This window comes from Caloenas nicobarica, chromosome 5 (genome assembly GCF_036013445.1).
Source record: "Caloenas nicobarica isolate bCalNic1 chromosome 5, bCalNic1.hap1, whole genome shotgun sequence".
Lineage (NCBI taxonomy): Eukaryota > Metazoa > Chordata > Aves > Columbiformes > Columbidae > Caloenas > Caloenas nicobarica.
Window position 1 is genome coordinate 22,470,277 of NC_088249.1, and position 26,622 is coordinate 22,496,898.

At 40.2% G+C, this 26,622-nt stretch overlaps 1 protein-coding gene across 11 annotated transcripts in view; it reads right to left on the minus strand.

Moving 5' to 3' along the window:
- The window catches only part of NRXN3 (neurexin 3), a 984,867-nt gene that overhangs the window by 559,550 nt on the left and 398,695 nt on the right, over positions 1 to 26,622 (minus strand). For 9 of the 11 annotated variants that reach the window (XM_065635027.1, XM_065635026.1, XM_065635029.1 and 6 more), the window contains 4 exons: positions 21,369 to 21,488; positions 13,191 to 13,572; positions 11,593 to 11,783; positions 10,976 to 11,149 (listed from right to left, as the gene is read on the minus strand). In XM_065635027.1, coding sequence (XP_065491099.1) covers positions 10,976 to 11,149; positions 11,593 to 11,783; positions 13,191 to 13,572; positions 21,369 to 21,488 — 867 coding nt within the window. Of the gene's footprint in view, positions 1 to 3,617; positions 3,645 to 10,975; positions 11,150 to 11,592; positions 11,784 to 13,190; positions 13,573 to 17,142; positions 17,153 to 21,368; positions 21,489 to 26,622 lie in introns of all 11 variants that reach the window. The other 2 variants (XM_065635034.1, XM_065635031.1) reach the window with 2 other exon arrangements.

Sequence of the window (26,622 nt, forward strand, 5' to 3'; positions counted from 1 at the left end):
ATTTATGCATCACTCATTTTTACTGGAACAGCCCAGTATATGAGGACTTGCAGGATCTCAGATGTTGTTGTGTCTCCCTCCTTGGGAAGGAGTCCAGTATTACACTTTTCTTCCAAGTTTCCCAGCTACACGTATGGTTTGCTTGTTAGTTTTACCATGAAGTATTTGAAGAAAATGACCTTAGAAGAGTACAGTAGCCAGATCTCTTATCCATATTCTGCTTGGAAAGATTACTTTGTCTCATTAACTCTTCCCTGCAGTTTCAGCTGTGTGGTAGGTTTCTCTTTGCCCTGAAACTAAAAAATTTTAATTCTACTTCTGCACATTGCTGAAACGGCCATGTTTCATCCCACAGGTGGGCACATTTCACTGGCAAGAGAAGCCATTTCTGCTGTGTCATTTGAAAGCTCTTTGCAGAGAAAAGAACTCGAGGAATAAAAGACAGTGTTGTGTTTATCATTCTTCCGAGTTACATGAGGAATCAGTTTCTTTGTGCAAGAGCAGCAGGATTATAACACAACTCTCTCATGCTTTGATCATAACTAGCAATAAGCATCAAGCTACACAAACCATTTTTGCTCTTGCATACAACACTTTCCTTCACACATTGAAAATTCTTTCCTATTGAAAGGAATCTACCATTTGTGTTAACCAAAGTGCTCATACACACGCTGGTGAGGAAAAAAATAATCCCAACAATACAACGAAAAGTCAACTGCATAAAAGGGAGTATGCCTGGACCTGAGATGCGACAAGGGACAGGGAGATGCAAATGAAGTAGAGGGAGTAAACAGTATTCAGATATTCAGACACAGAAACTAAAAGCAGAAAGGAAAAACTGAAAGGGCTGTATGTGAACAAGAAAAATACAGTTATAGTAATTGGAAAAACACCCTTCACAACTGCAAATCACAGCAGTACAAAAGTACGAGGCTTCATGGCTCAGTCTGAAATAACCAAACCTATTTAGCAAAGGTTGATTTCCTGAAAAGCCACTAATCCACATTATGTACTCCAGACAAAAGTTTCCCCTCAGGCTTCAGCGTGATCAGGTGTCTCCACCTGAAGCAAAACTATTCCTATAGGGTTAAGACCTCTGTAACAATATGAGCTTGAGCTGGAATGTTCTTCACAGCTGTGACAAGCTTTTAGGTTCTGAGGACTCTGGAAAACAAAACAAATCTGTTTGTTCCTAGCCCTCTTCATGCTGCATCCACTTCAACGGACATCTGAAAACTGAGCAGGAATACCTGGGCATGTATTCTGATGGACACACAAGTGACTAGAGAGACCAACAGCAGCTGCAGCCAGAGAGACACAATATTCGCTGATGTCTAATGCAAGTCCCAGACTCCCTGCCGCAGTTTGAATGGATGGCACAGAACACCTTAATCCTAAAGCTATTTACATCTCAGCATACTTCCAGGATGCTTTTTCCCCTTACATCAGTCCCAGCCCACGTATCCTTCATATTCTTTCAAATCTCATCCTTTAGCACTTTCATTTACATAAACTTCAGAAATTCCCTAGAGGCAGCACCCAATACTCTCTAAATCCCTAACCTCTGTAAGACAGGGTACTTCAACTTTTTACAGCTGGGAGCAGGACAGAGATGACAACAAAATATGGTCACAGTCAGATGTTCCACAGGTATAGAGAACAATACATTGACCTAACTTCCGCCTGCCTCTAGGCTGTCAAATCTTTCAGATTTGAAATTTCCTATACACTAAATGGCTAAAATTACCTCGGGCTGTCAGTATCTTCATCTGTCAGGTAACAGGGTGCCTCCTAATATGCTTCTGTCTGTTAACTACTGCTACAGTGATAAACTGTTTATCCATTAAAATTTCCTTGGTTCCTCCAAAAATATTTTTATCCTTTTCTACTAAGCCATAGAATGCCAAACCCTACCTAAAAACACAGATGATATTCTGAAGCAGATGTAATTGCTACCTACCTACACCTGGAATATGGAACAGGAATATTTTAATTTGAAAACTGCATCTATTGCATTAGATCAGGTAAGCAATGTCACCAGGTCTCCACAGTAAACACAGTGAATAGAAAAGGAATTAATGGAGCACATGACAGAAGACATGTTGGGAAGACTTGTCTCTATTTCAGAGAGTCAGACAGGAACACTCCGCATGTTTTCTTCCACAACAAAAGCTTAGACTAAAACTGTGGCTTAGACATAAAACTTTGAGGTGATTAAGCCAATACCATAACAGATACCATCTGTGGTTTCGAAACAGTTAAACAGAGACACATTGCTCAATGCCTCCAACTTCCCCTTATACCCAAGACCATTCTCTCCTTTTCCACTAAAATGGAGGATCATTTTCCTAAACTTCCACAACATTCAGGAACAAATTAATTTGTACTCAATATTGCAGTCTCTCCAGATAAATTGGGTAGTATACTTTCACTATCATGTTTAAAGGGATAGACTTTGAACGCCATGGAAAACATCTCTCCAGTTGATACTAGTATCAAAGTCCTATTCATTTCTAATAAGCAGGTTTCCTCACTTATGTCCCAGGGAAATAGGGTACCTGTACAAAATTGTACCATTAATCCCTTCTTCATTATACGTCTCCTAAGAATTAGCCTTCATTAAACCTTCATTTTCCACTCTTTACCCCATCATGTCTCTGTAATTCAAGTGTCATGTTCTCAATTACTGTCTGGCCTCTCCTCTTTGAGCCATCTTCCTTGACTTCTCCCAGTTTTTCCTCCCTTTTCTACTAAAGCTACTCTCAGTCTCCTTAATGGCTTTCACTTGAGTAGCTTCAGTATTTTAACACCATCCACATAGTTCTCAACCTTTTGGCAATCTTGAACATCATTGATTGATCCCTTTTAACTTAGCAGGCAATAGTAATAAAAGATGCCAGTAAGAATTTCATGTGAGGATCATCATCATGAAAGAGCCCTATCTGCTTTGTAAAAAAAATGAGAGACTATCCAGTAAGAGGTCCTAAAAAAAAGAGGTATGAGATACACAAAAATCTGTAGGTACAAAAGGATCAGGCATGACCACTCATATATTTGATCAGTTATGGCTTGTGAAATGCCATCTAGCTACTAAGGGAATTTGCCAGGGTTTTTTTGTTTGGTTGGGTTTGGTTTTTAACTGAAATTCCAGAAAGTTATTTCTGTGTATTTTTGTTTGGTTTGTGGGGTGTTTTTGTTTTGGGTTTTTTGTTTGCTTTGTTTTTCAAAGTCTAAGTTAAGCAACCAGCTTTTACCTCCTGGTCTCACTCCTTAAGGTCAGTACTGAAGAATGCAAGTCAGCTTTTTGTTTTGTAAAGGTCTGAAGGCCTTCTATGTCTCTATACACAGCAGCTATTTGCCTGAACAATAATTAGGCATTTCAGGAAATCAACTTGTGCTCTTATGGATATTCAGAGATTGATACAGTCAAACCCCCAAGTCAACAAAAACACCTCCATAGTCTGCCATGTCTGTCTTCAACCCAGATGTCCTCTCCAGAGGGCCTGGAGTTCTGTTCCTGTCTCAGAGGTGTGACTGCATCCAGCAAAAGGTACCAAACGTTACATAAAAGCATCTTTCAGTTCAAACCAGTAATGGGGAAGAAGAACCTTCTCTACCTTGCAGGTCAGCTTTGGTCAACTCAACTTTGTTAGCAAAAAAATAAAATTAAAAAAAAAAACCAACACAAAAAAAGCAAAAACAATAAACAACAGGTTAGTATAAAGGCAGATAAATCAGGGTCACATCACTTCAAATAAATAAAAGCAACTAGTACAACCATTACAGCCAATGTGCATAATTAATACATGCAGGAATGACAATGTAATCAACAAGTACACAGAGGGACATGGCTACCTTAACCCAACAATGCAACAGATAACAAAACCACATACAAGACAGCAAATGCATTTCATTCACACACACACAAGGTCACAGAATTTGCAGGTAGTGGAAAGAGAAGGAAAAAAGTTATCACATTCTTAACACTCATCTGTCAGCATTTACCAATAATTTAAGAGAGATTTTTGTCTCATTTGAGAAATACTTAGAATTCACCTTAAGCAAAAAAAAAAGTCTATTTGGCTTTCTGTACATTAATCAAGAATATTTTTATTTTGTTACTACAGCCAGGCTCTGGATCAAAACTTAAATCTTCTGTCTCTCATAAAAGCACAGACTTCCTTGGCTTTTTTGGCCAAAGTGGATATATTGCCAGAAAACCACAGGGGACTGACAACTCTAGAAGATGACAACATCTCTTTTTCCCAAGAACTACACCTGACACTGGATGTAAAGTGACAGTAAAACCTTGCACCCACGCAAGTTGTTGCTTGCGCATGGATTTCATCACATCCTTAAGAAAACTTGCATCAACAGGCAAAGTGACAGCTCAGGCTTTAGACCCACATAATCTTTGTCAACCTCATCAGAGCAAGCAACAAAACAACAGTAGTACAAGCTCACTCATTCACCTAGGTGTGAATGATCTTGTTATCTGTGATCAAATCTCAGTCCACATGGCAAAAGAGAATCATAAATCTACAAAGTCTGACTCAAGATCCAACTACACTTTCTGAAAATTGCAGAGCATAAAAAAGCAAACCAAAATAATACCACCGGTGCTCTTGCATTTAGGTACAGGATTTTTTTTTTATTTGAGTCCAGTTCACAAGGAAGCCACATAAATTTTTTTTTTAATGTGTTATACCTTGATTCTAAGTTTTCTCTTTCAGCATGGAAAAAGCAAAGGACAAGATGAGACTACAGGCAGCAGCTCCTGAATCCCTTGTCACTGAAGTTCACATATTTCTATTATACAACACAATGGGAACAACAAAACACCAAATCACTAACCACATTGCTCAACAGATGGTTATTTAAGAAGTGCATACTCACCTTTATAACCTTCCATTCTTAAAATTTCTAATATCACAGCTGATATTGAAGAGAGATTGAAAGTTCTCCCTTTCTCCCATTGTCTCCTTTTACATTAACACCCAATAAATTAGACTTGGCATATACAGATGACATTTCCTGTGCTTCCTATGAAGTTTAACATTTTGAATCTTTGCTATTGTTTTACAGCCCAAGAATGACTCAAGGCGGCAATTACCTTCCCTCTTGAGCTAGCTGGAGTTTTCTTCCCACTTCTACTACATAAAGCCACAAAAGCCCCAGAGTTCTTTAAACAAAATGCAAAATAAAGGGGGTAGGGGTGGAAAGAGGAGAAGCATGCATTTCTTCATGCATCTTCTTCGACACACATTCTAAAAGTAATTTCTGTGTAACAAACAAGCACTTTTTGTAACTGCCCGGCTCCTTATCTTCTTTGTAGCTGAGCTGGAGCAAAGCTTATACTTATTCCATAATTCCAGTAGCACTGTGACAACGGAAAACAAAAGCATAAAGAATAGGAGAGCTGTCAAATCAGAGAGTAAATTAATGTGCCTCTCCTCAACACACAACCTTTGATTCCACGGAGAAAGTGAAGTATCACCAGATTTAAAGTTTCACTACTGAGGAGATGAAGAGTAAAATCCTTCCTGACATTATCCTGCTGTGAGATTTTAAGCGTGAGATTAGATTTTCTTCTTTCCACATACTGCTTAGTATGCAAAACACATTTCTGATTATCCAGCCTGTATGTGTCATTCATCCTTTTCATGCAACAGTGAATTCCAAAGGTTAACCATACTATTTCACAGCAAGTAGGACAAGATTATGATTTTACTGCAGGATCTGGAAGAAGATTAAATTAGGACAAAAAAAAGTCCCAAAACATCTGGAACAGTGTCAGTGAGTTTAATAGTAACCGCTCTCCCTTATGAGCAGGTGTTATCAGTGGAACAGGTGAGGAAAGGTGAAGAGGAAAGGAAGAATACAGATCTCTAAAGCACATAGAAACTGCCTTGTAGAAGAAATATAACATTCTTTAACCACTGCCTGTTAGGCTGGTTTGGCTGGGGGCAGGATGGGGTGAACGTATTTAGAATGTGCAGCTGAATTTCAGATAGCTCTATTGCCCACGGTAAGCAAGATAAATATGTCCAAATAAAGGAAAGGAAAACACAGGAGAACATATGGCAAATCAATTAAGAGGTGGAAAAACACCCTAAATGCAGGAAGTATTCATTAATATTTAGGGCAAGGTCTTTAAACTTCACAAAGATTGGATATCTGCTTTATTTCTTCCAGGACCAGTGAGGAAAAAGCAGCAAGTTGTTCAGTCTTGACTTTTGTAAATGGAATAAACTGATCCATTCATCTAAGAATAAGACCAAGAATGAAATAATCAGCAAAAAGAATTGATTTTAGAAGTCTAGAATCAAGGAGGAGCAGATCTGAAGTTTAAACAGGTTTACTTTCAAGGAGGGAAAGGTCAGCTGGAACAACATTTTCCATCCTCCAACTCTTGCATACACACCACAGTGCCGACATCTCTTCTCTCAAGCTGTGTATGTCTGACATAGACATGGAAATAGCCCATATTACTCAATTTCAGGAGCTGTATAAAAACTTCCAACCACAGCCCATAAGCTTTTGAGCTAGAGGCTGCAGAGAACCAGGTCACAATAGATGGCTTCTTTTCCTCAGTTTCTAATACTCTAGGGGCTCATCTCTAGGGGTTTCTGCCCACTACTTCAAAGTACTCTGCAAGACATAGCTGAATGTCATACTCTCATCGCAAATAGATAAGTACCATGAATACCTATTTTATGGGTGGGGATAGCAAGGCCAAAAGCAGGTGGCAGACATGCCTGGAAGCTTCCAGAAGAAGCGGGCCCCCAACATGGAGTCCTTTCTGAGAACCTACTTTGTGTCTTCAGAGTGTTTGGTAGCCTGGCCCAACACCGACCATTTAAGTCTCAACAACTTCCCTACCTTTTGTAGCTTTTCTCTCAGGCCCTCTCACCAATCCGTTTTTTTGGGTGGTTGTAGAGGGAACGGTTCCCTTGTTATCTAAAAGATGGTGATGAAAGCTACAGTTAGCACAACAGCTAAAGATACTCTGTGGAAAACAAACAAATATATTGGTATAATGTCATTACCCTGAAACTTCCTTCTTCTCACAGTTGTGTGTAGCACATCAACCCAGGACAGATTTTACACACCAGGCAGCAAGAAGGTTTCTGGCTTTGCTGAATATCTTCCAGGGAAACACAATCTGCTACTACAGATCTGACCAGACCTTCAAGATTAATGAAGAGCTACCTGTTGTTCCCCAAAAAATCAGAAACGTAGCAATTGCAAAAGAGCAATAAAAACAAACCAGATCACCACACATAAATAAGAAGTGGTGTGTGGTGTGAAGCTTTAACTCCACAGGCTCATTTGACATTTCAGACACTCTTAAGTTCTCTTCTTTCAGATAATCACCCACAAAATCCTTTGTCAAAAGCAACAGTCCTACAGGAGACATTAAAACACAGAAAAGGTCAGTGTGGCAGCTATCATCTTGTCCAGCACACTAGTGACTGAACAGCAGACTGAAACCTTAAGTTTGTATAGCACACAAGGAAGATGCATAATGCAAAAGGAAGCTAACACTTCAGCTAACAAATAAGATAAAGAGGCTACTTTGCTGTGCTATCCTAAACAAATCCCACTATAGATAATTTAAAGAAATTATAGGAACAAAACTGATAGGAAGAGATAAATTAATTCTTGCCTTAGGTATTGGGTTTTGTGGGGTTTTTTAGCACTACTATACACTATTAAACACCAGCCACTTTCAGTCTCAAGGATGCCTGTATTTCAGTTAATGACTCTTACATATGGCCTAAAAATGCTTTGGGATTCTCAAGGTCCTAAAGAAAAAATTGTCATATAAATATCATTTATATTGAAAGTGCTTCCTGCTCAAATAGGAGCACTGCCTTACCCATCACTGGAACACAGCTAATTCTATAGTGTCGTAGGTTTGTGCTTTGGTGCACAGCAAGGCTGAACTATGCTTGAACACATAAGAGGAACAATGTGGTCAAGGAAGTTCAATGGCTTGCTTAAACCAAATAAAAGCAGGTGCTGATAGAATCAAGACACTAAAGAATATTATTTTCCTGTGAAAGTAGGGTGCTGAAATAAATGAATAGAGATAGCAAATGCCATCAAGATGGAACGGTGTCACCCACTTGTAGTGGTACTGATCTGTCTTAGGTGGGAGTGTGCTGTCTGCTGACCTACATCTCACATTCTACTACTCTTCAGGTTTTCTTCCTCTCACATCCTTTGGTTGTCCTGAGATCAAACTGATAAGTTTCAGAGAAAACAGCCGTCCCCTTGTAATCTGCTCTGCTTTTGAAAGCAAAGCTGCTCAAGAGATGAGCATTAGCAGAAGTCTCTCTCACATCACATTTGGAAGGCAAGATTCATATGTGGGCATGGAATGACATTTCGTTAAGCATGCATGTTATCATTTACATGATCCCACTGCCCTTCATGATGAAATAAGGACATCCTGCAAATCAAGACACAGTACAACTATTAACTCAAAAACCCTGCAACTGTTTATTACAAACACATTTAAACATCATCAGACAACATGAACTGCTTGGGACTTCAGCCCTTAAACACATTGTTAACACTACACCTAAGATCAGTTCAGATGAAAACAAAATATGGAGATTTAAATAAGGATCCAACATGCTTAGGGTTTTCTTTCTTTAAAGTAAGGGAAGACAAGTGTGGCTTTCAGTGACGACTGTAAGAACAGCCACCAGTAGGCACCAGTCAAGATGTGAGATGAAGACTTGGGGATTGCTGTGATTGAAAAAGCAAATGAAACATCTTTCTGGTGAGCTAATTATCTGGTTTTTTACTAATCTTAAACATGTTGGCAAATAGAATGTCTTCCTCTTTAGCAGTTCCCTTGGTTCTGAGCAGGGACCATTCAGGAAGATAGCATAGGCACTGCTTTGCAAGATCAAGTTCTTCCAAAGGCAGAATGAGGGCTACCATTGACCTTCCCACTCATTTTTTTAGGTCTGTCCCCAACTTTGGATCTTGTCTGAAGGGCTTTAGAAGAAAAGGAGAACTCACATTCCTGACATATCTAAGAATGAACCAGTCTCCACAACCAGGCAGTAGCTGTGCTGGTACCAGACTGGCACGCAGAGACATTAAGCGCCACATCAAATTTTTTTGGAGTGGCACTGACATTGTGTAACCTCAGTAACAGGACACTAAATCAAAGAACTACACTGGGTACAGGAGAATGAATCACCATCACCCTAATAATGGTGCAGAGTCTTCTGGGAAAGCATCATGACTCTGTTCCTGAGCCACACACAGAACAACAGGTTAGTCTAATGAGAGGTTCTCTGAAGGAGAAGAGCTAGGAGAGATAACATGAAGGTTATATAGCCAACAGACAAATCTAATTTTAAACAGAAAAATAAGCAGAATTCACTAATACTAGAGAAGAGCTTTCAGTGCACCGAGGATAATCAAGAGACATTTTCAAAACACTCCAAATGCATTTTTTCCCTTCAACCTTGTAAACAACAACAAAGAAAAGGTGCACTTCTTTTGGCATTTTGGTTCTGCCACAAGCGGGCAAAACCACAAGTTCTGCTACCCTACGCCCTTTTCCACAAGGAACAGCATGGCTAACAGACACTATTAATACAGCAGAAAGACAGAAAAAAGAACAGTCTATGGCTGTGCAGCACTGAACAATGCTGTGAAATTGGAGTTGAGATTGAGCGAGCTCCTGTGACAGGACACAAAATTCTCACAAACCAGAGTATTACTGTGGGAATGTGGAAGGAGGGCTGAGGCACTGGAGCTCCCAGCCAACCAGAACACTGGGAGACAAGGAAGTGATCAGATTTAATTGGACTGCCAATTTTGTGTTTCATGAAGACTCAACGATAACACAAGATGATACCTTCAATCCTAAGAAGGGAGAATCTCGACAAGTGGTAAGGCTTCAGCATGATGTAATCTGCAATCTTGACATGGTAGGGAAATACAATCAAGGAGTAGTTTCACTTTGTGAAGCTTTCTGTTTTTGTGGTGTTTTCTAAGATGATGTCTTGAAAGATCAGTTAGGGACATACATCATCTTAGAAAACAGGCATACCAGACAACGTTACTGATAAAATAAAACTAACTTAATCTAGTGACTGGTAGCCAATGCAGCAGACTGGTATTCAGTGGGGCTAGTGATTTTCATTTAACTCAGCCAGCAAAACACTGACATTTTTGATAGTAAGTAACCCGAGTGCTTTGGGAATTGATGCCATATGCGTGTTACTGAGTTAGAGCTGCTGATGTCAGTATTATTTTAATTGATGGGAGCATAGCAGGAACAGTAAATTATTTAAAGAAGCTTTGAGAAATCTCTACTATTTACATGCTCCAAAAAGTCACTCACATATATTTGTTTCTAAACTGGCTGGAAAGGAGAAACTAGAGGAGAGAAAGGTTTTCCAGACAGCAAAGACAATGCCCCCAGTGCTTTCACCGGAGGCCTACTTCCTCAAAAAGGATTCCCTGTTTTGGTCTGTTCTTCACCCTTCAGTTCCTCCTACCTTCCATTTCCCCTGCCTCTACTTAGGTCTTCAAAATGCTTACTTCTATAGATCCCAAAAAAGGGGCCTCTGAAGCACAAATGAATTGAATGCTCAGAACCTCTTTCAAAGTACTTTAAAAGTACTGTAATGTTAATAAACCACTCTGAGAAAAGTACTAGTAAATAGTAGTCCATTTCAGTGTCATCCTTTCCATTACTGGAGGTACCACTTCATAGGGCATGGAGTACGCAAGAGAACAGCTGCTAAGCTGCTCGCAGAAGCTAGCTATCCTCAAACTGCACTCGGGAGCATTTGGAAGCCATAAGTATAGTAAAGGATGTCACAATGAAAGCAAACTAATGAAATGGACAGTAAGGTGGACAAGTAGATGCACAGGGGGAAGCAATGAAGTAAGAGGAGAGTGCTCAAGAGGGGAACTTCTCTGAAATCAATTATACCTTCACATCCACGCTCGATCTGCCCACTGCGGTGCAGAGCATCATTGATTAGATCAGGCAGACGCCCATTCAAGTCCACAGATGCTAGACAGCCCTGAAATCCATCACGTGAGGCCACAAGCTTTGGGAGGTTGCTATACATGCCTTGAGCTAGGCCAGCAATGTAGAGATCACCTAGAGGAGAAAGGGATAAACATACAAGAAGAAGAAAGATACATACCTTCTAGAGTGGCTTTCCCCTGCTCCCAGCAGCTGCTCAACAGCTGCTCAGAAAAAGATATTGTGCAAGAAGTCATTTCCGCCCCCTTTACAAAAAAACCACCCCCCACCCCGAACACACCAATCATCACCCAAAAAACACCCCCAAAAAAATGGCTGTAATTACATCCTAACTAGGAAAAACTGCAGGATGACAATTTCTGAAAAAGCAAAATATGGCAAACTATTCTGCTACACGAAGCTGCCAAACAAAGAAAGAGAAAAAAGAAATTGAAAGCCAAAACCAGTGAATTCCAGATTTACTGTTCTGTAATGCATGGTTTCTGTAAGCTTTCTGTTGCTTACTGATAGAGCCCTGCAAGAATAAAGGGTGGAACTGTCAGTCTTGTAGAATTTACCTTTAAGATCCAGATTTTTTGCACCATTGATAACCTGAGTGACCACCTTAGTGTCCACCTTTAGGCTGTGTGTGTTACTGTTATCTCTGGTGATGACGACATTGTGCCATTGGTTGTCATTAAGAGGACGATCACTGTTGCCTTTGATAACATTAGGTCCATTTCCAAGGTCAAACACATAGTGTATATACCTGTAAACACAGGAAGAACTAGTTAAAATTGCATAAAAACTCCAGTGCTACTGACCTTTATTCTTGATGGCTGATAAATTAACTTAGAAAAGTCATGAAGGGAAGTATCTCCAAGTTAGAACGTTCTAGTAAGCCAAAATATTAGCCACTGATTTGAAAACATAGTTGTTTCCTTTCCCCTAAGAAAGCTTAAGGATTAGTATTTTGAGATGATGACATTTGGAGTAATCAGATTCTAATCATAAAGCATTCATTCTGCTTTTTCACAAAGTTCTCACAGATCCACAAAAACCCTGCCTGTCCATATGATTATTTTTTTAAATTGGTAATATTGATAAATGTACTGGAGAGCAACACTATATATGCTTATCTGGGGCATGTATTCCCCAGATTCATTCTGAGGTTTGAATAACTCCCTTAAGAAGTCAATTGAGAAACTTACTCAAAATATTGTATTAAAATTCATATGAGATACTAGGTTTATTCAAACACCTGGAAAACAATTAACAAAGCTTTTGGCAAAAAATAAACACCCTAAAAAAGACTGAAGTCACAGGAGTGTTACCCTCAGTTATTTATATAGTTCAAACACCAAAATCCACCTGAGGACACATAAGAAATACTCTACTTAAAAAGGAAAAAAAGAAAAGACAACAAAATTTAACTCTCAACAGAGCCCCAGGAGCTCACGACTGTTGCTTTTTTATTACTCGGTGTCCCAGTTACAGAAATATGTGCAACATTAAAAATGAAATGGATTGAATTATAGTTACACTGAAATAAACAGGACTGGTAAACTTTATTTGTGGCATACATAGCTACTGTGACTAGATGAGTATAAGAGATCTAAATTTGTTCAGCTGACAAAGGTTTGGGTTTTTTTAAATAAGCTACTGGTCTTGCGAAAAGAATATAGCAGCTCAAAAGCAAGCTGAGTTTGCTTTTCCTCAAGCATCACCAGCAGAAATACAAATCCAGTAGCCCACATGCTCTTTGTTTCTTTCAGTGGAGGTGGCAGAAACACAAGTCTGTTGCAGGGGGAAAAAAAAAAAAAAAAAAAAATATAAGGGGGAAGAGGGACTCAGACCTCTCTGCACACTTCCTTCTCCTCTGTGGTATTCTGCAAGGTTAGCAAGACAAAACGTTAGCCTAACTGGATCCCGAGGACTTCAAACACTAATGTTCCACACCATAAAAGTGTCTTTCCCTCAGCCCCAGGGGGAAGTCAGTGATAAAATCAGGAGTCTTAAGCTTCAGTGTTTATGTCTAAGTGCTTTGTAATATACTGCAGCAAACAGAGAAAACATGAGTATGAGGTGAATTTCTCTTTATGCAAGCATTTTAAGCTTACCGATAAGTAAGCTTATCTATAAATAAGCTCACAGAATATAGCAGAAAGTCACTTACCCCTTAACTAGTTCAACTGCAATAAAGTCATTGCCATCACCACTGTTAAAAAGGATGAACCCGTCAGCTGAGGTGGTCTTGAACTGAAAGAAGAGGTGCATGGATGTATAAGCCTGCAAAGTGGCCAAGCTCAGGTAACTGCTCTTGGTCTTGAACGTCACAGGGTCAGCTATAATGTTGCGGAGACCAAAGCGTGCCTTCAGCTCGCAATAGTCAATGTCACCATTCTTGCACAGGTCAATGTAGAGCATCCCGTTGAACATGAGGCTCTGGAGGTGGCCAATAAAGCTGGAGGGGATGACAGAGATATACCGTTTCTCCGTCATGATCCCCGTCTCAATGTTATGGAACTCCAAGCGGGTGTGATCACCAACCATTGTGCCTGAAGGACAGAAACGAGGAACATGCAGAAAGACCAGAGGTCAGTAACAGGTTATATGGAGCCCTTCACCCTCCACTTTCCAGACCAATAGCAGTACTTAGTCCTATCTGATCACAGTTCAGCAGCTTGCATAAGAAAGAATGCATAGACTCATGGTGGAGAGGCTCGAGTCTAGCAGTTGCCAAAACCTCTTAGAAGAGAGAAGACAGGACCGAAGGACCACAGGCAGCAAGCTCTGTATTTTTCCCTTTGCTTCGCAGACTTTCTGGTCTGCAAAGAAGACTAGATCTTTCCCTTAAAGATCTAGTGATCCAACAGTCCATCTGCCAAATGATTCAGTGACTTCTGAAACAACTCTGACAAGTGTGCTTCCTGAAAACACTCAATAAACATAAATTCACATAAAAAGAGCAGGGTAAGAAGCAGGAGCACTCATCAACCTGCTAATATTTATCCCGTTGTTCTCTGCTGGTGCCTGATATTATTCCTCATTTCAAGGGCACGACAGGAGGGAAACACACAAGAACACAACAGGCAAACTGCCATCCATGTATTTAAGTAATCAACACACCACTTGGGCTATTTTTCAAATTTTGACGGATTTTAACCTCTCAGTTGAAATATTCAATCTATTCAGTATACCAAATATGTTAAGACTACTCTTGAAGCATATTTCAGTATGTGTGCAGACACAGAACCCACACAGACAGATGAAATACGAGAGTATGATAAAAGACTAGTTTGAGTAAAAAGTTGGGCAACATCAGAATGAAAACCATCACAACCTTATTTTAGTCCTCTATAGTTCTTCATTGAGATAGTTTTAACTATTTGGTCACACAAACAAGTAGCCTTTCTACACATTTACTATACAACAGGAGTAATGCTAAACTCATTAATTACTCAATATTTAATTGTTTTTTCATCATTCGATATACAACCATTATTCAAACTCAGCCGCAAATATGCAATTATTTTTTCTGCAGTGTTGTATTGAGTTTACATGGTGAGATGCTGGCCATGCAGTGGCTGCAGGGGCCTCTGTAAGGAGAGGCCAGGGCTGCCCCACACTGGACACAGCGGGTTCCAGCAGCTCCAACCCACCCACCGCAGGATCCGGCTGGACCCCTCAGCCAACGTGGTGGCATCTCTGGAAAAGTGTATGTAAGAAAGGGCAAAATGCTGCTCGTGAGCAAGCTAAAAAAGGGAAAACAAAACAAAACCTCTGCAAACACCAAGTTCAGAAAAAGAGGATGGGGAGGAGGTGCTCCACGTACCACAGTGGAAATTCTCCAGCAGCCCATGGAGAAGACCACGGTGGAGCAGACACCCACACTGCAGCCTGCGGAGGACTCTCTAGAGCTAGAACAGGTGGATATTTCCTGAAGGAACTGCAGCTGATGGAGACCCTACACTGAAGTAGGTTTTCCTGACAGCCTGTGGAGAGGATCCACGCTGGAGCACTTCATGAAGGACTATTGCCCATGGGAAGGAAGGACCCACACTGGAGCAGGGGAAAAGTGTAAGGAGGAAGGAGCCACAGAGAGGAGCTGTTACAGACAGACCACAGCCACCATTCCCCACCCTCTGCACTGCTGGGCCGGGGGAAGCTAAAAGAGTCAGGAATGAAAGAGCAAACCTGAGAAAAGGAGAGGGTCGAGGGTAGTGTTCTACTTTTTGTCCTTTGTTTCTCACCATCCAACTATATTTTTAATTGGCAATAAATTAATTTTCCCCAAGTCAAGTCTGTTTTGTCCACGACAGTAATTGGTACATGATTTCCCTATCTTTATCCTGAACCATGAGCCTTCTCATCCTATTTTCTCTCCTGTCCTGTTGAGGAGAAGGAGTGAGAGAGCAGCTGAGTGGGTGTCTGGCAGCCAACCATGGTCAATCCACCAGTTCAGCAGCACAATATGAAAATTATCCTCAAATATTCACTTCAGCTTCTACCAGTCCTGCAAGATTAAGGTTTCAGTTTCATATACACAAAGTTGGGGAACAGAGAAATCAACATATATAGCTTTGGATATCAAGAAATAAGTATTTGGCAACTTTGGAGCGCTCACTGGTTTTGAGGTTCGGTACTGCTAGAAATAAGAGCTTACATTGGGTTTGCATGGCAAGGTTTTGCTAGTGAGGGCACTACTGTGATGGCTTCTGCTCAAAGCTTCTCCTCTGTCTGACAAAGCTGCTGCCAGCCGGCTCCAGGACAGACCTGCTGCTGGCCAAGGCTGAGCCCACCAGCTACAGTGGTAGCACCTCTGGGGTAACATATTTAAGGAGGGGGGAAAAAACTGCTGCACAGCAGGAGCAGCTGGAGAGAGAAGTGACAATATGTGAGGGCAGCAACTCTGCACATACCAAGGCCAGTGAAGAAGGAGGGCAGGAGGTGCTTCAAGCCCCCAAACAAAGATTCCCCTGCAGCCCGTGGTGCAGACCATGGTGAGGCCGGCTGTCCCCTGCAGCCCATGGTGGTCAATGCTGCTGGAGAAGTCTGTTCCTGAAGGACTGCACCCCATGGAAGGGATGACATCAGAGCAGTTCATGAAGAACTGCACCCAGTAGGAAGAACTCACATTGGAGAAGTTCCTGGAGGACTGTCTCCTGTGGGAGGGACCTCATGCTGGAGCAGGGGAAGAGTGTGAGGAGTCCTTCTCTTGAGGAGAAAGGAACAGCAGAAATGATGATGATGAACTGACCACAACCACCATTGCCCACCCCCTGTACCACTGAGAGGGGAGGAGATAGAGAAAATCATGAGTAAAGTTGAGCCTGGGAAGAAGAGGGAGGGGTGGGGGAAAGGCGTTTTTAAGATTTGGTTTTATGTCTTATTATCTGACTCCGATTTGATCGGTAATAAATTAAATTACTTTTTCCCCAAGTTGAGTCTCTTTCACCTGTGACAGTAAATGCTAAGTGATCTCCCTGTCCTTTATCTTGACCCATGAGCCTCTCATTATATTTTCTCTCCCCTGTCCAGCTGAGCACGGGAGTGATAGAGTGGCTTTGGTGGGCACCTGGCATCCAGACAGGGTCAACTCACCACAGATCCACAGTCCCAAATGAGTACCCCTCAAAAGGCCAGTTACAATTACTGACCAACTGTGAAAGACCTGACTTAAGTGACTTATCCGGCTTTCCACAGGAGCTAAGGTAGAAAAGTCAGTTCCTCTGGGTTGTATTCAGTTCCTCTGGGTTGTATTCACATGCCTTACACAGAGGTCTCTTTCCTCTGTTTTACCATGCTATGTCTCATTCGCTACAGATTTGTCAAAGGAGATCTCAAAAGCAAGCACCTCTTTTAATATAAAGGCCTATGTCAACCCATTTGCCGTATCATCCTTTCTTAAAATAAGCAGGGAAGCAAAGGTCCTACGGAAAAAGGACAGCAGCAAATATGAAATTAGACAACATCAAAATGCATATAAACACAGAACTATCTACTTTCAACTTTTCCCTACTTTTTCATGTTTCCCTACTTAACCTTCTAGTATGTTGCAAATATAATTGCTGCACAGGTGAAGTCCTTTGTTTTAGAAGGTTTTCCAAAGGAAACAGCCAGACTACCTGTTGGTCCCTCTGCCTCCAATAACATTTTGATATGCTGGTCAAATTCAATCATGTTTAAAAGAACAGAAGGGTCAAAAAATATTTAAATTCATACTAGTTTTGAGAAATATTGACACCTGGATAAAGACGGGAATAAAAGTTTCCAGTGCACTACAGACAGACCAAATTCAGCAATAATACCCTGCTTGAATGCCTCTGCTGGTCCACCAGCATATTTACACAGCTCTTGACTAGTGACTGCAAGAGGTATTTCTGAGTCACTGGGATTATACCTGGGAGCCACACTGACCACCATAGCAGAGTCCAGGACAAACTCCCCTTTTAATTCCCCCAGGTCACATCAACAAGGACTTAAAAGCTTTCTCACATTTTGTGCTATCTCCTGAAATCTCCCAGCATTTCTCACCTAAACAGTTCCTGGTTGCTAAAAGCCAAAACCAAAAAGATGTATTAATAGGCCTTTCAAGATTTTTCCTACTATTTGCAATATCCTTTTTTTTTTTTTTTTTTGTCTGTTGGGGACAGAATGAAAGCTGAGAACATAAAGCACTTGAATGATACGCCCTGGCTTGTGATATATAAAGAGTCAGATGAAATGAACTGATGGTCTCTTTCTTGCTTTGGAACTCTTGAAACACTGGAATATTCTGAACTCGCTTCTCATGATCCTGTACAAAGCGCAATTTTTCAGTTTATACTTTGTCCAAATATGATCAAGTTTTTGTAAAAACAGCAAAAAAAGTATATTGTTAGAAAAAATGTTTTCAAGTATCTATTCCAAATACAAAGAGAGAATATCATACAAACCAATCTATTTTTTCACTTATTCCGAATTTTAGCAGTGGATTTAAATTTAAATACAATTATACAAAGACCATCAACATGGAAAGCTTCAACCCCAGCAGATACAGCTGGACAAATTTACAAGCAGCTAGAAAGAGTCACGTATTTCTGATTATTCAGAAATTCAAGAGCTGAATTCGAATGCAGATGTTTTTAAATCCTGAATGAGTTCTTTACCAGAAATAATAATATTTCGTTTGAAAAATGCCAGTTCACAGCAATCAAAACTGTATATGGAAAAGTTTTTTTTAGACAAACCATCTCAGTTCCACTACCGTGATTTATAGGGGCTTTTTCAGTTTTAGTATTAGCAAATGAAAAATTCTGATTTCTCCAAACCAGAATAATTCTATGTTCTTAAAAATAAAATAAAATTTAAAAATCACTCTAAAAAAATCCCACTTCTTTACTTCAAAATATTAGAAAAATAAAATGTAGAGATGTAAAGGACCCAGAACAAGAAAATTCCTCTCCTTAGCTCTTATATCCTTAGATAAGAAGTTGTTGCTGGACTAAGAAAGAAAAGCCAGGCCTGTGAAATCTGGAGTACACTGGGACAGGGAACCCAAATATAGAGGGCATTAGAAATGGAGGAAGGTTGGAAGAGCTGAACCTAGAATTTTAGAAAAGGTGAAAAACGAGAAAACAGACTGGCTTAAGAGAAATAGGACAGTGACAGCTGTAGTAGTGCAGAAAGTTAGGAGTAGTTGAGTGGAAAGCTGAAAAGGATATGACAATACAAGATCAGAATCAGGACAGAAATGTATTTTCTTAAGAACTCATGGAGTGGAATCCAGTATTTTCTAATCTCATCAGCTGTCAGCCTCATCTGCAGAGTTCTCCTATTCCTCACTGTGCTCTGTAGAGAGTTTGTAACTACTACAGCGATCATCAGCTCTTTAGTTCAAATGGTGGCAGACAGAAAAAACTCCAGCAGTATTCGAGTGCTTGCAAGATGTTGTAGGGAGGAATATGACTGCTATATTTGTGTCTCATTTATCACTGGTGGTCTGAGGTCTGTTCTGAGGCAGGGAGTCAGGGGGGAATGTGGGAGGAGGGGTTTGTGATTAAGCAGCAAAAATGCTGTCCAGAGAAACTGGATTCCGTCTCTCTCTTAGATGTCCTGCAGGAACCTAAGTCAGTCATTTCATTACAAATTTTTCACAGGTGGTCATTAATTGTCTAGATCTAATTCTCCAAGTAGGAGAGTTGAGCTAATTTACGGGATCGAATTTACAGACATACGGAATATTTGCGCATGCAAATGACTGAAAAATCATGCCAAATTGGTACCAAATACATCCAGCTTTAATACGGTGCCTTGTTCCCCAACCTGTAAAATGGGAAAAGGCACCTACTCCATATAACATAGACATGGGAATAAATCCATTTATAGCTTCTTAGTTCTCTGTAAACATATTGATGAGTAGTACACAAAGGAAAAAAAAAGGGCAAAATGAAAACAAACAAACAAACAAACAAACAACAGCTCTATATTTAGAGCAAAATTTAGTTGGCATGCATTGCTCCAAACAAGCAATAAGAAAGAAGGCGGCAATCAAAGAGGCTGTTTATCTTTACTGGGAACCAATTTTAGACTTCTGATCTATGCTTAAAGACAACAAGAATCCTGTGGAAAAATCTATGTGACCACACCATTGAAGACTATATCATCTGCCCAAGAAAGTGGGATACAGATTGCACAGAAAATCTTAACTCTCACTTTTCTGACTTTTGACTTTGCCATGGTCACATTCTTTTAACAGATATTTTTAGCTATAATGCATCTTTAATTATCTAATTCATATACATATGCACATCCTATTTTAGTATAGGATTGCATCATTATTATTTATAAACTCAGTTTCACGAAAAAGAGATTTCAAAAAAAACAGATGGCTTTTTGGGGATTGAGTTGGTAATGCAGAGAGTGCCACCTCATGGTGCTTGCTAAAAAAGCATATCCATAAGAATTGTTCTTCCTAAATGTAGAAGTAAACACCATGAAATATTTACCAGCATGTATCACTAATTCAGAAAGTTCCTTCTTAAATAAAATTTCATCTTCCTAAAAGCTAATGTTGACTAAGCCTCTGTCAATTCCACCAAGGAAAGGGAAAGATTCTTCTTTCATATGTTTCTGATTCTGTCCTGCAAATTCTCAGCGCATATAGCACAGCATACATTTACTTTAGAGATAAAATATACATCGGGTCATTTTCCTGCTAACCCACTTTTTTGGGCTTATTTCAAAATCCCAATTTACAGCTTTCCAAATAATCTAATTACTACATTACTTAAAATTAATTGCATTCACACAGTAGAAAACAACTTTTTGCAGAGACAGGACACAGTATTCTGGTGCTGCCTGTGCCAGCCATCCCTTCCAGTTGCCTTCCACGCAGAGCCTTCCGACTGCTGGCGTTTTCCTCAAAAGCCCAGGTTCCTGCAGTTATATCAAGCTACAAGACTTTTAGACCCTCAAACAAAGAAAAATAAGTTTCTTGCTCTTGCAGCTGTGGGGAAATGGACCAGAAAAATATCACCTCTAAAATTTTGTAATGAAAAAAAGATCAATCTAAAGTAGTTTGATCATGTCGACGTAAATCTCATAACTTGGAGGACACCAGCCTTCCTGAGTGATTGATCTTTTGTTCCTCCTTTCAACTACATTTCTCTACAGAAAGAAGCAGAAGCTCAAAAAGCTGTCAGGAAATGCAGGAAAAGAAAAAAAGAAAAAAGAAAATAAAATGGACTGACACACTCTGTGTTATGTGATATGATACACTTCTGTGAGTCAGGGTCCTCCCTAACCTCTAAAGCAAAGTTGGGAACAAACTGCTCTATTTGTTTTTTTCTTCTGTATGGCTCTGAGCCATGAGCGCAGGAACTTGAAACAAAAAACCAGCACAGACAGAAAACCATATTCTCTAACACATCTGTCAAATGCGGGTTTGCCATCAAGGAAAAGTTTGTTCCGAGGAAAGGTTTAAGAAAGCCTTGGTTTTGATTTCACAGCATTGGAAACTGCCACATTTGCAGCTCAGGAATGAGGCCGACTCACAGGGTACCCCAAACATCGCCTGTCACGAGAGTGTTCTTTAGCACCTCTGCATCCGTGGGTATGCACAAGCTCATCTGCCCCCTAAATCCCACATTTCATATCATCTTATTGTTACAGAAGTTTCTGCTGCTGGCTAAGAACAGCTAGTCTCTCAGAACTGAGCATTAATTTTCAACATAGCAACACTAAATATACAAGTAGTAACAGGGGTGTGGGGGAGGGGATGGAAATGATACACACAAGAACAGGGAGAAGAGGAGACTAGCAACGCAGGTACAAAGATAATGACAAAAAAATACTCATACGTCACACTTACCCTCAGCAACATCATCATCCACCATCAGCTTGAGGCTCTTTCCTCGCCGAACTACGCGGACAGTGTGCCACTCGTTGTCATTGAGCTTCTGCCCAGCATAAAGAGTTTCAGGTCCCTTGCCTGGGGATGACGATAGGTACAACAGTTAAACCCCGACCCCCAATCAGTTTAGTGTTTGCTCAATGGGAAAAGTCACCAAAATCAACCTGGTGTGATACAGACTAGCAGACTGTGTAGGTGTCCTATGATCTGTAATCAACCCTCACACCTACACTTTCCCAGCACAGAGGGAAATCAGGGTCAGAAACTCTCCCACTCGGTGAAGTACCTTCCTCTGCAGAGCCCAGAGGTCACACACACCTAAAACAGGGATAGAAATCTCTCTTGTGCTATGGTATTAATTTCCAAACATCATATTGTACAAGGCACTACAGTATTAGAAAAAACAAGTTGGTGGCAGAAGCATCTCTAGAGTTAAGCCATTACAATAGAATTTTGCTCTCCTAAGAACTGGATTTACAACAGCCCCAAGGTCCTTGGGATTCTTTTCAAAGTTAATCGCATTGGTCTCTCAACACTTAGATATCAAACACCAGGTTGGTTTCAGTATTAAAAAAAAAAAAAAAGCCCCCCAAAACATATACACACACACGCGCCCCCCCCAACCTCAAACCCCACGCCCCAAAAATAATGTATATTAAAAAAAAAATAAAACCACAGGAAGACAACGACTCACCAACCTGGCTGATTGCTCTAAGGCTTTTGGCAAAGCAGCCTGGCTATAAGGTGTTTACTTCACCCCCCGAATTACAGGTCAAAAGGGAAAGAAGAGCCCTTTTTCTCCAAAACCACAGTTGCCCTTGCAAACAATGCTCCTGGGAAAACAGCATTAGTGCTACCCACGTTTGTCCAGTTTTGCTGCTCACCCATCACAGTTGATAGGAAATTACTTAAAACATTAATTGTTCCAATTCCAGGACTGGAATAACTCATTCATGTCAAATGGTACGTGAAATTGAATAACAGCATGTGTTAAAGGCATCCATGCTCATTTCAGTACAGTACTAGAGTGTTTTTTGACAGAGGTTTATCAGAGAAATGCAGAATAAGGACAGCGGAACTTGTTGCACATCAGGTCTGGTCCCATTGAATCCAAAAAAGAAAAAGCAAGACATATTGAAGGTATTAAAAGAGACAGGACAGGAACAACAAGAGGCACTGCTACAGCTCAGCATACTGCATTGATAAAACTAATAACAGACATGCAAGTTATTTCTCTGTGTTTGTTCAACACAAGCCAATCAATCTTTTCATTCAGATAGTGCACAAACAGCATTTATTCTGACCAGTTTTCAATGGACTGGCTACATAACACAGAATAAAATGTGGTACGTGTCTTCAGGTGAAACTCTGCACGAGGGGATGGACCGACTCTGATCTGTGTCATGTAAAAGTAGCATATTCCACAGTGAGACAGAGGTGAAGGAAGGGGTAAGAATAATATCTAAGGACTTTACATAGTCCACAGTACGCACACCGCAATGTTACAGTCAGTAACTGCTTTTTACTGTGGGGGAACATGGGCAAAGAACATGGTGTCCTATTCAGCCAAGATATAACATGTAGCAAGGGAACCCTATGGAAGGAGACCAAAGCAAAATTAATATTCTGTTATTTCTCTTAAACAAACAAAAAAAAGGTGTTTAATATCCTTTCAAATAAAGCCCATTCCTAGCCAATTTTACCACAGAGCAAAAGAAAAAAGTGTTTTTCTACAGTGACCTGAAAAATAAGAGTCATTCTTGGATTAAAAGAATAGTCATGTATTGCAGTTACAGAGAATATCTCAATGGGAGAAACCCATAATCTCTGCAGTTCCTCGCCCACATGCCAAAGTCACCCTGTACTATGCATGTAAATCCAGCTGTATAAGGCAGCCAGATCATGGCCAGAAAGACTAAGTTCTTTGGAACCAGACAATCAGAACTCTATTAAATACAGTCCAAGAAAGTTATGCTAGATTTACATCAGTGAGTGAGTACATTTTATCCCAGAGCATATATCACAAAATGATGTCTCTGGATGGCGACAAAATTATTGCCTTCATCAAAATACACTGCATCGGTTACTATAGTTCCACACAGCCACTTTCCAGGCAGGAAGAGATAGGAGTTTGTCTGGACCTGTGTATTTTTATAATGCCACCTGAAAGCATGGGGTGGGATGGAATAAGGGGGCAGCAAATACTTTGTAAAACACTCTTTTCCACAGCTATGGAGGGCCCAGCCAAGAGAAAGACTCAGATATGCTGACTTTGCTCAGCTGACAACACAACACTTTCTAGGCAGTAGCTCTGTGTTGAACAGGGCTGAATAACATAAAGTTGCTGACCTTCTAGTTCCTACATTTCAACCCTAGTCCGACAAAAGAGGGATCAGCCTAAATGAGCTGGTTTGGCTTGTCATTGCTATCTTGATGCCCACTGTCACACTTTCAAAACAGAACTGTGACACCAACAGAAGTTATCGGACTAGATTTTCAGAAAACATAGCTTAACTAATTCACAAATAAATTAGTAGAAAGTTTCAGCTTTCCAGCTTCTTTTTCCAAATGCATAAGGTTGTCTACAAATGAGATTACTATTTAGAAGTAATTGGTTAATAGTTTGGGCTAATACATTTGAAAATTAAGCACCAAGGATGCAAATTATTCCATGTTATCTAAATGCATGTCTTGATCAGCCAATTTAATATTTTACTGGTAGAAAAAACAATAGGAATTTTTAATCTTTTTCTTCACTCACAACCCTCCATTTTGTATGCAACAATGGGCATTGGCTTCTTTTGGTAGGGTTACCCAGATAACACTACATAGAAAAATTCAATACATGAGCATACTCAAGAGCATTCAGGTAAGTTTTTAAACCCAGACATATTTAAGTTAAAAAAACCCAGAAGTGTCATGCAAACATTACTTTATTCTATTTAAACCATTTTCTTTTCAAATGCTTTCCAGACATTTACACAGCCAGTGGGCTGACCTGAAAAGCAGAAAAATTGTCCCTCCATTTTTCATTTGCACACAGTCAGTTGAATCACTGCTCCCTGTGTAAGCTACCATTGAATTCCAAGTGGTTCCAGGAACCCCATCCCATATCAGGATGCGAAATTTCATTTTATGGAGCATGATTACTACATGTGCTGTTATTATATAGATATTTATGTGTGATCAATTTTTAAAAGACAACTTGAAGATTGCCAATCCAACAGTTGCAGATACTGGGGAGAATAGGAAGGAAATGGGCCACATGTAGCAGAAGGATAATCTTCTCCCTAAGTACCATCTCCTGCCCAGTTAAGACATTTCTGTGGTCTTGCAGCTAAACACACAGAGACAAGTGCTTAGACCAAAGTCAATGGAGTTTTTTTTGTCCTGTAGGTGTGGGGGGGGTTTTGTCATCTCAAGCTGCCTGCACCTACATCACCCTTCGGCTAGAACAATCCAGAGGCAAGAGGAAGAAAAGTGGAAAGTTATCTGGACAGAGAAAAAAGTCAAAGATTTACATCTTCCTTTTGTGCAATGTTTTTTTAATCATAAAAGACAGAGAAAGATAAGGAACTCTTGCAGCAATGTTACAAGCTGGATGCCTGGAAACTATTTATACTATTAATACTTTTGATGAGAAGACAGTTGAGTATTAAGTAATATCTGCAATTTACTTAATTTTTATGAGTGAGAAGAGTAAAAGACAACATAACAGGAAAAAGAATAAGAAAGTTTCTGCTACAGCAATAACTTCATTGTTAGGCTGCCGGAGCATGACTCCTGTTGGTGTCTCCAGCCTTCTTGGTCAGTCCATTCCCCCTCCCCTAATGTCCTCTAAGGAACTGTATATCATGCAGAATTGATCACTACCTCTCATTTTCAAACTCAAATGAGGCAGACTAGTATGCATTACTTTAGTACTCTGAAGTGGCAAACACTACTTAATCAGAAGCAAAAATATCTCTCTCTGGCCTCTCTACATTCTGGAGCTGAGCTGAGCTGCAGTTCAGGCTTCTTGAGAAAATATTACTTGATTCAGCTGCAGTGACTCCTCCTCATGTCCTCATGAATCCTTTGACACCTACTCAAAACTTGTGTGCCTATCGTTAATAAAAAACAACCAGTATATGCTTTCAAATATGGAAGAACTCCTTCCAATCTGCCCAGGATGCCCCAATCATTATCTGTGTATCAAAGGTGCACTGTTGATAATGAATAGCTTGACCCAAATAGAGTATATAAAAGTGCCAAGAATAGACATGCCCAAGTATAAAGAAACAAAAAGTAGTTCACCTCTTCTGAAAATGCCAAGTTGCTTCTCATCTGGCCCCCAATAACCTGCTCGTTTAGAACAAACAACTGGCCAGAGGGATGCAGTTAAAGCAATAGCTCTGAACACACAAGCTGTTATCCACCTCCAGGGGTTAACAGCACACAATTTCCCTCCCATGAAAGGCAAAGGAGACAGACAGTTAATCCCCTCACCAGTTCCTCACAGGTGGATCAAAAAGCGTGCTTTTACCATTGGTGCAGGCTGTCATTATCTGATCCATTAATACGATTAAAATAACCTTCATGAACTGCGGCGATCTTTATTATTGCGTCTTATCTAATGTTACAGAAGAGGTCAAACATTCAAGTCTACAGAACGGCACAAGAGACAACCAGAAAGGACATTGCCAGATTGATGAGAATGGAAAAGGCTCTTCCTCATTAGAATTGCAACGATAAATAATTCTACAGTGATACACTAATGCTTTTTTGAGAAGACCCTTAGTAACAATAAAAAGGTTTTACCTGCTTTTTTCTTTATAATTAAATGCTCAGCTGCCATCTCAGCTTTGTTCAGCAGAAAGATGTATTTTTGTGCCTGTTTTATACAGGGCAAAATCCCTCAGGAATGCCAACAGTATCTCAAGGCAGGGACGTGCTGGGAAGGGGAGGGTTCTTTGCCCTTCTTTTTTTTTTTCTGGGCGGGGGGAGGGCACGTAGTGTGCATGGGGCAGGGGGCATTGGTTATTTTTACTTACACTTCTACAAAATAACCAGAGAAGCTATGAATCATTGTGAAAAACGCATGTGGACAGATTTGTGAAACTTGAGAATGAATCACAAGTCAAGCTGGACAGTCTCTCAAAGCTTACAAGAAGCTGATCCACCCTATTTACACATTATTCAGCAATTCCTTACAGAATATTCAGACATGACT